The following is a 13,099-nucleotide window of genomic DNA, read 5'->3' on the forward strand; positions in this document are numbered from 1 at the left end:
CCTCATTAACACTCTTCAAGAAAATTCTTGATAACTGGATGGGAAATAGGAAATACACCCCGGGGATCACTTCGGTGGCTCTGCTCAACAGGGGCACAGGAAAATAACTTTCTTGGGTGGCATAAGCCAGGGAACCTTGCTGACTGGTCTTACGTAGGCCCTTGGACCGATAGCCTTGTACCTACCTATGAACCTGTACTTCAGAGTAGTAGATACCAAACAGGAGAGGTCCCATGACTTCTCCCTCATTCAAACCAGCACCATAAAAAAGATGTTATGTAAGCTTAAACCTACTTCCCTTGATGCAGCTAGACTACCCACTGAATACCTTAAGATAACTGCCAGTGCAATAGCCTACCCAGTCTCCATCTTAATCAGTCACTCCATAAGTGAACAATATATTCCTAAAATTTGGATATTGTCTATATAATTTCACTTCACAAAGGAGGAGCATGTACAAATATATGCAATTACAGAAGAATTGCAATTTCATCTCCACTATCCAAAATACTAGAAAAACATATCCATTCCCAGCTTATAAACTACCTGCTATCTAATAGCCATCTGATTAATTCCCAACACAGCTTCTGACTTAACCACAGTACTACTAATACTGCTCTTTTAAGTTTCACAAACACCATTAACCAATACAGAAATTATGATCAACTTGTCTCAATATTCCTCTACATGCCAAAAGCTTTTGACACAATTTCACATCAAAAACTATTAATGAACTTCTCTGTCTCAAACCAAGCAACTTTGACCTCACCTGAATCCACAACTACTTAACAGACTAAAAACAAGTTGTAAAATGGTAAAGCAAACTGTCATCATTATTACCTGTTTCATCAGAAGTACCTCAAGGTTCATCCTCGGTCCACTCCTATTTAGCATCTTTACCAACAAACTATAAAACTGCTACCAGCCTACCCACAATTGTATAATATGTAGATGACTCTACACTCATCTGCACAGCCCCCTCACTCTCCAAACTACAAGAAGTAACCCAGGTGTCTTTTGCAGCAGTAGAGTCTTGGCTGTCTGATGCCTAGTTAATCCTAAATCCTAAAAAAACTAAGCTCATGATTTTCTCTAATAACAAATCCCAAAACCTAGAATCCTCCTTTCAAATATATTCTGATAACATCAAGACAGAGCCTGTAATACACACACACTAAACTACTTGGTGTCACAATAAATAATAACTTGAAATTTGACAAGCACCGATCTCTAACCATAAAGAAAGTTCACATTAAACTTGGCTCTCATTATAGAATTAAACCATACCTCACTGATGCCACAAGACAATCAGTTGCCAGAACTCATCTGCTCTCTACCCTTGTCTATGTTCTGTCACTTTCACCAAACTGAAAAAAAGATCTAGCAAGGCTAGAAGCATGCTATAATAAAAATTCCCAAATTTGCAACTAATTCCCCATATAGATCCCATCATTGTATTGCATTAAGCCAACAAAACTGGCTTGTATTACCCAACCTCTTAACATTTACTCAGCTAAAAATGGCTCATAGTATAATATATCAACCAGAAAAATGTATAGCACTCTGTAACCTACTTCAACCACAAATTAACAAAAGACAGCTGAGATCCTCCAACAAACATCTATTACAAGACAGAAAAGCAAACAACTAATATGGATATTCTCTCTACTCCAACCAAATAGCAAGAACCTGGAACGTGACCCTCCAGAATATTGTAACCAACCCTACCCCCACACAATTCAAAACACTCCTCAAATCCCAACTATCTAATTCTTGACTATGCTCCTGTTTAACTATTGGGTAAGTAATTCCCCATTCTACAAGGCCTTAACCCCTCTATATAGACACTAAACAATACATCTGAACAAAACCATGTAAATACTGATTTTGTAAATAATGAACCTTCATCTTCTATTCTCAAATACCTGAGCACAAACAAACCTTTATCTTCTATTCTCAACTACTACCTGAGCATTTGCTGTGAATGTTTTCTTGAATAACTTAATTTCTTTTGAAATTTGTAACAATTGTATAAACTATGTTGACATATGTATATACTCTGCTATTTTATCAAATGAATGACTTAATTTTTTTGTATATGTTATTTGCTATGTACTTTTTGTGTCCTTTGTAACCTCTGGGGCTTTTCCCCCCAGACCTCTGCTAAAAATGTGCAACTGCCCAGTCAGACTATCCCAGTAAACAAACATCAGATAAATGAATAAATAAATAAGTAAAATACTAACAAGGGGAGCAGGAAGTGCAGGGGGCTTACACTCTGCAAAACATAGCGTTAAAAGGTTTTTCTTTTTTGAAAGGTATTGCTTTTGAGCATTTGTGCTTGACTAGTTTAGGTTCAGTGCTTTGCTTGGTTGACCAAGCAGCATATATCTACTTTTAGAAGCCATCAATGCCTTGCCCAAAAGGAGCTACTGTGGTTAGAGCTCTCTCAATTGATTATTGCCACCAACTAGTGCTCACCTTCAACATACTAAACAATCCCCACAAGACTCCAGCCCTAAATCAACTACTAAACCAATATTCAGCAAACCGTCCTCTACTCTTATCCAACAAAACCCTTCTCTGTATATCCAAAGCTAACAATACTGCAGGGAAAACTCTTTTCTCTCATACCATAGCTTGAAAGTGAAATAACCTCCCCCCAGAATCTCTCTTCATCACCATCTATCTCACTGTTCAAAAAGTCACTAAAGTCACACCTCTTGCACTCCTGGCTCTGTCCTTGCATAACATAAATGCTTTCCTGCTCTCCTCCAATTCTTCCTACCTTTCCTCTCTTCTCTGCTTATTGTCTCTATAATAAAATACTAGAAACTCCTCAAATACTGCCATACAGGGTCTACTATGTGTAAATTAAGCTTGCTTGGAACAAACCACTGTAAATTTATTACGTCTTGTGTGATGTCTCTTTTGATTGTATTGTTTAATGTGGAGGTTTTTTCTCTCTCAACTGCTGCCATCCAGGGCCTACTATATGTAAATTAAGCTTGCTTGGAACAAGCCATTGTAAATGTATTACTACTTGTGTGACATATCATTTTACTGTATAATTACCACTGCACATATTGTTTGATGTGGAGCTTTTCTCCCCGGGCCTCTGCTGTAAATGGACCTTGTTCCAGTAGGCGGACTTTCCCAGTAAACAAATGCAAAATAAATAAAAAAAATTATATATATATATATATATATATATATATATATATATATATATATCTCTACCTTACAAGATCAAAAGCTCACAACACCGACAACCACATGGCCGACACCATATCACCCACAGCCAAAATCTCGACATCGGAATAAGACTGTAAAAAAGGAACATAAAATTCCCTTTCAACTGCTAGGAGGGGGGGCTCTGCCCTCCCACTCCCCCCCGTAACTTTAATATACCAACTCCGAGATCGCACTATAGTGCAGGAATGGAAATCTTTCCATTCTGCACTATAGTGAGATGCTGGTTCTGCATTGTTGGCATTCCGAATGTCGATCATATGGTATCGGCCATATGGTTGTCGGCATTCTGTAGTGTCGGCAATGTCAGGTAGACCCATATATATATATATATATATATATATATGTCTGTATCTATATATTAATTTACATATTCTGATTGTGATCATTTTCAATTTTTCACAAACAACAATAGCCCACGCCTACCATGCATGCAACTTTCACTTGGGGTCACTGTGGCAATAAAAAAGAATCTGCAACGTACTTCCATAACTACAGTCTTGCACTCTGTAAAACATAATAACAACAGTAGATGGATGGCCAAGGATTTAGACTCCATTGACTGGAATTCTTTTTGTTATTTCTTAGTTTCCTTAAACAGTAAATGAAGCTGCGCAAGGGACTACTGCTTAAGTGAGACAAACAGTGGATACAGAAAAAAGCAAAGTTTTATCTTTATGCTGTAAGCACATTAATAAGCAGTCCAGGTGATCTTGGGGATCTTTATTCCCTAAAGGTTGCATGCCTTCCTATGCATGCACATTGATTAACTTAAAGGTATGTAATTTTTCATGTGCATGTGCTTACTTGTTCTAAATGGACTCCCATAGTGATTTAATCTGCAGGAAAGTATGCTGTACATTTACTTTCACTTCCTTTTGGCAGACTAAAATGAAACCTTGTACTGACAGTGATACGTGAAATTATGCCAAAAATAGGAGTGTTTTATTACCCAAATGATGACTAAAATGACAACATGCATGAGTTCTTGTTCTTATGCTTCCAAACATTGCTCATGTTTATATAAAACTTTATTCAAAAAGAACAACTTCCTGTCAGTATTCTTGCCATAGGAGTAGACTAAAGGCATAGACCCAGTCATGTTGCAGTGGATAGTAATTTATTTTCTTGTTTTTGTGGCTGCAAGATTTACATTAACCAAAATTGTTAGCTCATTTTCAGAATGTGAAGGACTTTTTTATAAACACACGGAACCTCAAGGATTCAGCACACAAAACACAGTGAAAATTTGTCAGCGATTTTATGGCTACTACCGGTTTGCAACTCTCTACAGTACTGAATACAGAATTCCAGTGTACAATGCCTTCCAGCTAACCTATCCTTCATTTGAGAGCACTTGGAATGAAATGTTTTCTGACTTAGAGGTACGTAGCTGTGTTTTTTTTGTTATTGTTGGAAAAAATGTCTCTTAAGCTCTTTCTTGAACACTTGGGGAAATATTTTAATACTGTATGTTTCAAACTGTCACTTCTACATTCAACACATATTGCATAGATTTGATTTTGTTGGCTGGAAACAGCTTTACATCAGAATAAACTGAACTTGTCTCGCAGAACAGAAGGGTAGCTGCACAGAGACGATGACAGATGTTAAAAATCATAATTTACTTAAATGCCTGTATACAGCAGGAGGTATTTCATTGTTTCTATGTCTTGATATGGTTGCTGTACCTCACATCTTCCTGTGGAAAGGGCAGACAAAGAGGTATAGCTGGTGATAGACAATACTAACTTGTCTGTTGTCATCTACAGCTGATGAATGCAGTACAAATTAAGTTACTCAATGTTATCGCTACGTAATCATTCATTTTCAGTTTCATGGCAGAGAAATGGAGCTTTTCTCCCTGGTCTTCTGCTGAAAAGGGGGTTTGTTTTTGCTGACCCACTCAGATTATCCCATTAAACAAATGTAAATAAATAATAAATAAATGTAATGTAGAAATCATTTCTTGGTGGAATGCAAGGCCATCACAGGATGTGTGCTTTCAGACATACCTTAGACACACACACACACACACACACACACACACACACACACACACAAACACACCTCATAACACAAGAAATGTGGACAACGCCAAAGATAACGCTGGTTCAAAGACCAAAATATAGGGACAAATTTTACATATTGCTCTTAAAAACTTGCAAAGTAGAAGAATAAAAGGATTTGTGGTACCGTGGATGTTCTGCAGGATATGAAGTCTAAAACTCAAATGTCTGCCAATACTTAGTACATTCAATCCTAACTGATTTGCCAGACCACAAATTTTATGAGGAACAGCCCAAAAATATGAGGCAACAATAATCTGGGCATTCTGCAAAAATGCGGACAGTTTGAGAGGTATGCCCACAAGTGCAATTTAGAAAATCACTGACCAACCTATCCACATTGTCTTTAGATGTCTGAGGAGACTGAACTAGCACCCTGTCTCAAATGCATGCAAATACAGAGAGAAGCAGCAAGCTTCACAGAGGGACACCTATCTGGTAACCAACACAGTATACCAAGTGCTATGAGGCAGCAGTGATAACTACTGTACCAATATAAATCAAATCAGTCAGTCACAGCTATCTATGGGAATCCTAGGATTCTCAAAGTTGGTCATTTTTGTATAATGCAAGTTGCTGCAAATATGTCTATGCAAAAATGTAAAGTAAAACATCTTGGAAAACATTCTAAGGGATACAATGCAAGTTTATGTTGTTTGTGTAGATACTTGAGAGCTTTATGAAGAGATATTTGTGTAGTAACAGGATACTACAGCTGCTGGAAGTGTGAAAAGTGAATATGCTGACCTTTTACTACTGATGTACTGATTTACTGGTGTAAATGTTTTCAGTGGCTCTGTATGTCTTCCTGGATATTGTATACTTAAATATCACACTACATATGGTGTTGTGTCTGTGTGATGTGTTCTGTCATTCCTTAATTCATCTGCTAGAATATGTCTCAGTGGACTCAGTGTAGCAAGTCAATTTACAAGAAGGCAAGAAATATGTTGATCAGTAAGTTATAATACACACAGGCCCCACCTGCTTGTTGACCCTTGTTATCTTGCCCCCAGGTTTAGAAAACTGCGTAAAATCTGGATAAAACTGGCTTGGCATGTAATGGCTCTTGATCCATTAGCCTAGTAATCACCTATGAACTTAGTATATACTGTACTATTACTGATTATGGTCACATATAGATGTAGGCTTATGATGTATTTTCTCTTAGATCTCCTTAGTGAGTAGCTGGTACCTAACTGGATCTTTATGTGCCCATTTTCATGTTGCTGGCTGAATGACTCTGCATCAACTATTTTGAACAGCTCCAACTGTTGATTCTGTTCTGTTTCCAGACATAGGAAATAGTATAAGTGGGATAATGCAACAACGTGGAACCAAGGGCCAATGATGCATAAGTGAATCTTTGTGTTAAACAGACATTAATAAAATAAAAAAATAGACGTGTGTTTGCAGGTTGTCTCATGCTTAAGAATGCACAATGTATTGGGACAAGTTATGACATTAGAGATGTTTATTTAGCGTTTCCCACAGTGTTAATATATTTTAGCAAATTAGAGTAATATCTACATCTCCTGCATTATTAAATATAACTTCAATAGAATAAAATGTTATTTAGTCATACTGCACACATCTATGTTTTATAGTACTCGTGATTTACTGTAGCAAGTTTACTGTGTTTGCAGACTTATTATGCTATACTAGGTAACAGTTGTTATGTAGCTGTTGACTGGATTTATCTATAGGTACAGATTATGAGATTATAAAGCATCATTCATCTTCCTTGCCTCATATATATAAAACCATCAATAACCTCAATTTCCCCTCTACATTCCTCACAACTTACAGCTAGCAGCTACAAACTCAGGTCCCACACCGGCAACACTTGTGTCTTGTATAGATCTGCCAGCTTTCTGTTCATTCCTTTCTGGTTCATGACCGTAAGCTTTGGGATGCCTTACTAATCACTGTACTTAATTCCCATACATTACAGGAACTGAATGCTAAACTTCTAATACTTCTGCTATACACAGACCCACCTGCACTTGATTACAAAACACCATCACTCATTCACCAACACACAACTGCACTTCCTTTCTAAAAAGAAAACCCTGCTAATGACACAAACTGTAGGTAATTAGTAAACCTCATGGACAATTATAATTAAAATGTTTGTTAGTCAGCTAACCTTATTATCTGCTACTTTAAATGTTCACTGTTCCCATTCAACGTGTAAGACCAAATGCAATGAACTCCAGCACTTGTGCGATTTTGACAAATTCTGAAACTTGCTGTTATAGTTTTAAAGTATTTTGCAAGGGTGGTTTCCTTCCTACATCCCCTGATATGGGGGGGGCTGCCTCCTCCACACCTCTCCTGCATATATACTGTACTTGCTTCAGGATTGCTGTTCCTCAGAGAAGAAGGGAATATGCTGATACTGCAATTGCAGGTTTAAGTATATATATTCCTCTTTTTCACACTGAAATTGTCATTGTTCCAAAGATCACAGTTATGATCCTCAAATTTTCATTGAGTACCCAAACATTTACTTAGTAGCTACCAGGCTGTTTCATTAGGTTCTTAAAACGTTGATTAGGGGATTGTCATAGTGGTTAAAGTGTTCATAGGTTTATAGGTTCATACTAGGCTATCTGCCCTAGGGCATTTATAAGCCTAGCCAGAGTGTGTTTGGCTTTCGCCACCCATTTTAAATTAATTTTGCTATGTCCTTTTTTGAGATTAGTATACTGTGCCTCTGTCTAACAGTGACACAGAAGTGATACCCAGGGTAAACCTACGATCTCCCATCCACTCATCAAGATTCCTCTTGAAGAGAGTCAATGAGGGACTCTGCCTAACCTGGACTGGGATTTTATTCCAGAGTGAAGGGAGCCTTTGGGTTATGAATCTGTCCCTCCAGCATGTCCTATTTGTTTCAGTGCTGAGGTTCAAGTCTCTTGAGCGCGTAGCTCGATGGGATTTGGATTTTCTGAGGTGCAGCATGTCCATTAATTCCGGGTTGGACATGGCTTTATACGTCAGGCACAGATCGCCTCTGAGCAGGCGGTATGCCACTGACTAGAGCTGGAGTTTCTTTAACTGGGCAGCATATGGCATCTGTTTGAGCCCTTTGATCCTCTTGGTGAGGTACTTTTGATGTCTTTCCAGTTGCTGCAGGTGTCTGGTAAGGTACATCTCAAAAGGGGCATTGTACTCAATTATGGGCCTGATGAGGGATGAGTAAAGAGGCATGATGACCTCCCCTGATCTAGATGTGAATCCCTTCATGATTAGGTGGGCTATATAAAATGTTTTTTTAACCACTTTGGCCATGTGGTTGTCAAATGAGAGATTGCTATCAACTTGGGTCCCCAGGTCCCTAATTACTTCTTCTGTACTTAATGGATTACCACCTATGTGGTAATTTGTGGGCACTTTGTTTTGCCAAGGGGATGACTATACACTTTTTGGCGTTTAGCTTGAGGCCATGGCTCTGGCACCAGTTGTCTGTTTCTATGAGGCCCATTTGGAGGATGCTTGTGTCAGCTGGAGAGTCGATTATGGCGCCCAGTTTGCAGTCATCTGCGAACTTGGTCAGCCACAGTCCTTCCGTGTTGGCCTGTACTTCCGAGAAATATATACCGAACAAGAGAGGTCCCAGGACTGAGCCTTGTGGGATGCCACTTGTAACTGGTTTGGAGTCTGACATGGCTCCAGCAATTCTAACCATGTGGGTTCTGTCCTTGAGCCAGTTTGCAACCCATGTAGTAACATAGGGGTTTATATTTAAGCTGGAGAGCTTATCTATAATGCCCGAATGGGGTATTGTATCGAAGGCTTTTGCGAGGTCCAGGTAGGCTGTGTGGACCACCTTCCCCTCGTCAATGGCCTTGGTGACTGTTTCAAAGAAATTGACCAGGTTTAAGAGGCAGGATTTTCCCTTAACAAAGCCTAACTGGGTAGGATCCAGTGTCTGTAGGTCCCCAATATCTTTATTTATGAGGTCCATAATGATCCTTTCCTTAGCTTTGCAGACCAAGCTAGTCAGGCTTATGGGGTGATAGTTTCCAGGATCCGTTGAGGCACCACCTTTGTGGAGAGGCACCACTGTTGCTGTACACCACTCTTTGGGTACATATCCTGTAGTAAGGCTGAGATTGAACAGTAGTTTTATGTTTGGGTTTAGCTCTTCTTGGAGTTCATGTAGGACACAGCCCGGGACACCGTCTGGTCCCATTGATGCTGTGTTTTTTGCTTTGGAGAGGGCGGCTCTTACCTGAGCATCTGAGATGTCAGGGGGGCAGCACTCTGCTGGGATAGATATTTGCCCTTTTGGTGGGGGGGGGGGGTTTGCGCTGAACCTGTCAGCTAGGATGTTGGCAATGTCTGTGGGTTCGGTGTATTTTTTGCCATTTTGGGCTAATTCTGAGTATATATGGGAATTCCCACCCAGGTTCCTAACATAACTAACGAAAGCCTTGTGATTATCCTTAGTGTTCTGTGCAAATTTTCTCTCGAAGCTGGCCTTAGACAATTTTATGGGTGCCCATAGTTTTTTGCTAATACTGATCAGAGATGCCTTCCCTTTTTGGGATTTTGCTCCATCATGTAGTAGCTTCCTCCTTCTATTGTATAGTTTGTTTATGGCTTGGGTCCACCAGACAGGACGTCTGCCTTTGGAGGATTGGGTCTTGGTTTTATTTGGGATTGCATGATCCATGCATTCCTGAAGGTGTTCATAGAATGCATTTATAAAGGATTCTGCGGTCTGGGCCGTATTTTCCACAGGCCCGGGGGCTTTGAAGGATTCCACCTTGGTTTTGAGGAGTGTGAAATTTGCTTTAGAGAAGTTTTTCACTGTGGTTTTCTGGGCAGGGGTTGGGGTCAGGATGTGAATATCCAGTGAGATTAGTTTATGGTCTGATCTTACCAGTGAGGGATACACTTCTGGTCTCGAGCATAGAGTCCCCATGTTGGTGATGATCAGGTCCAGTATGTTTTCCCCTCTTGTGGGAGTGGTAACAAGTTGTTCCATAGCATTTGAGTTTATAAATTCTAGGAACCTTTGGGCTAGGGTGTTGGAGCTAGAGTAATGCTCCCAGTCTATGTTTGGGTAGTTGAAGTCGCCCAGTATAATGGTGTTTGGAGAGACCTTCATATTTTCCAGTGTTCTCAGGAAGGCCAAGTGGGGTTCCTGGGTTTGGGAGGGTGGTCTGTAGCAGGCTATAAACTGGAAGGCAGTTTTACCCACTGTTAGTTGTACATAGATGTTCTCTGATGCTTCGTGCTGTGCCACCAACCTGGAGGTGTGGGTATCTTTGACGAATATTGATACTCCCCCTCCTTTTGTGGTTCGGTCCAAGTTTTGGGGCCAAAAAGCATGGTATAAGGTATAACCTGGTAGTGCTGGGGTGCTTTCGGGAGCCTTGAACCAAGTTTCTGTTACTGCACAGATATCGATGTTCTCCATGCTAAGGAGAGTTTTGAGTGCGTGCATCTTGAGGTTTAGACTTCTAGCGTTGAGTAGCATTACTCTTAGTTTCTTATCCCTTGTGATACCTATGGAGGTGGGTTTGTCTTTTGAGCCTTGCCTAAAAAAGGCACTATGGGGGTAGCAAGAGCCTTTGCCAATATCCGAAAGCCCATGGGTGACAGGTGCAAGCTGTCCCTAGCGAAGCATCGTGGCTTTTCGAGCATGTCATCCCAGGCTGACAGGCATTGGATCCTCTTTGAATGACACCAATACTTAAGCCAATTGTTGAAATTGATCATCTTGTCTTCATATTGTGGCATCATTCTTGGTGAGGGTAAGATGCTACTCAAGGTCAGGGTCATACCGGCCTGGGCTAAATGCTCAGAGAACTCCTCTATGTCTCTTTTCATGTAGTCCAGGGAGGTATGTCTCAGGTCATTCACACCAGCATGAACAATGACTTGAGTCATATTTGTACTTGCCTTGGAGTGACCTGAGTGCTTGTGTTATGTGGCGGATCCTAGCGCCCGACAGCCAGCTTACTGTGACCTTCTCCTTGTTCAGCCTGGTGAGCGGGACGTCAGTGTGCCTGACGATAGAGTCACCTATTACAAGTGTATCAGGTGTGTTGTTTAGCCTTAAGGGCTGTGACTGTTTGGCACACTGGCTTTATGAGCTATGTGTTGCACGTGTTTTGTTTTGGGGTAGCAGTTGCTTGGGTGTCTGCTTTGGAGGTCTCTGCTGCTTAGGCAGATTTTTATTTAGAGCCTCCGAGTATGTTTTTGTGTGTTTATGTGTTTGGTTTGCTGTCGTGGTAGGTCTATGTGAGACTGGAATTGTAGTGAATGTGGTTTCCTTCTCCTCCTGACTGGTTACGCCACTACTGAGTTGAGAGAGCTTAGCCTCCAGTTTGGCTATATGGTTGCATCTCTCACATGTGTTGGAATTTGTTGGGAGGAGGAGAGGGTTGTCTGTGTACATGGGGCAGTTGTAACATTGCCTCAAGATTCCCAGATTCACCAGCTGGACAGGAGAGGAGATTGACAACTGACCTTTGGACATGCTAGAATAGTATTGGGAATTCCTTTATAATTGAAAAATGGGCCAGTGGGGAACAAGGTACTCAAGGGGAGTTTGTGAGGGTGTAGTGCTTTTAATTTTTTAGTGCTGACTTATACAATTGCTTTAGTGAGCAAGTGCCAGGTGATTTAAATGCAATGTGTTATAGGTAACTTAAATGCAAAAACGACAAACAGTAACTTTCTTTCAAGTGAAACAAGGAAATAACATGATACAGGGTTTGATTTTCACCTTTAAAGGGAAATTGTCTAGGCTTAAAATGGACTGCAAAAGCAGCTAGTTTAGTACTTAAAAAAGAAAAATCTGTGGTATCCCTTGAAGTCTCAGGAAACCTAGTACACAGCCTGTACTGGGTCAAAAACAAACCAAGAAGAAACTTTGCAGTGTGGAGGGTGTGCCTGCAGTTCACTCCTTGAATTGTGTTATACACCTAGTTCACTAATAAAAATCGAACTGTAAAACACATGCTACACAATAATAAAATAGAATATGGTAGGCAGTCCAGAGTTGAGTTAAAAATGGAATATCCTTTATACAAACACACAGACAAGTGGTCAAAAGCATCCAAAACATTCATAATTTATATATGATCAGGTTATTTGGAGTGAGGGAGTGTTTACAGAGGGTGGTTCTGTTAAGAGCAATAAAAGCATTAAACTCATTCCTTTAACCAAGTCCCCCTTAACACCATAATGTTATCTGAGCCTGTGCTACCTTAGAACTGAAACTAAAAAGCTAGAGACACATTAAAATATATAAGAACAGTTTATTAACACTTTATATGCTAATCCAAACTTTATTAATTAAGAAAATGATTAACAAAATGACTAACTACCGCTAGACAACTATCAGAATAAATATTCATAAATATAAACTAAAATACTTCTAACAAAAGTTGTTTTTGTACCAAATAAATACTTCATCAGGTTTGTGTGTAAAGACAGAATATGAATGAATATGTGACTAAATCTGCAGGTGAACACTTAAAGGGAGAGTGTCAATGTTGCAGCTTTCAGAACACTTTTTTTGTTTTCATCACCAATGCATAGTTTAAGTGATGAAAAAGGGACCCATGTCACCGAATCGGCACTTTTCTACTTTCTTTTACAGAAAAATCACTGTTTTTGCTTAAAGAGCGTCCCGCTCTCTCAGTCTGGCAAGGGAAGACCACCCACAGTGTGATGTCATCATAACACACACCCCTTCTCCACCTGTCTTTTTTTTTTTTTTAAATCTAACCCTGCTTGATCCGATGTTTCTC

The 13,099-nt window shown here is 39.8% G+C and overlaps 1 protein-coding gene across 1 annotated transcript in view; it reads left to right on the forward strand.

Annotated features, from left to right (window-relative positions):
- The first annotated feature begins 4,277 nt into the window (after window positions 1–4,277).
- LOC122807695 (endonuclease domain-containing 1 protein-like) overlaps window positions 4,278–13,099 on the forward strand; it is a 223,408-nt gene continuing 214,586 nt past the window's right edge. Inside the window, exon 1 of the mRNA XM_044078658.1 lies at window positions 4,278–4,637. Coding sequence (XP_043934593.1) covers window positions 4,353–4,637 — 285 coding nt within the window. The 5' untranslated portion in view covers window positions 4,278–4,352. The remainder of the gene's footprint in view (window positions 4,638–13,099) is intronic.

The sequence above is a fragment of the Protopterus annectens genome, chromosome 1.part1 (assembly GCF_019279795.1).
Source record: "Protopterus annectens isolate FY-2018-M chromosome 1.part1, PAN1.0, whole genome shotgun sequence".
NCBI lineage: Eukaryota > Metazoa > Chordata > Ceratodontiformes > Protopteridae > Protopterus > Protopterus annectens.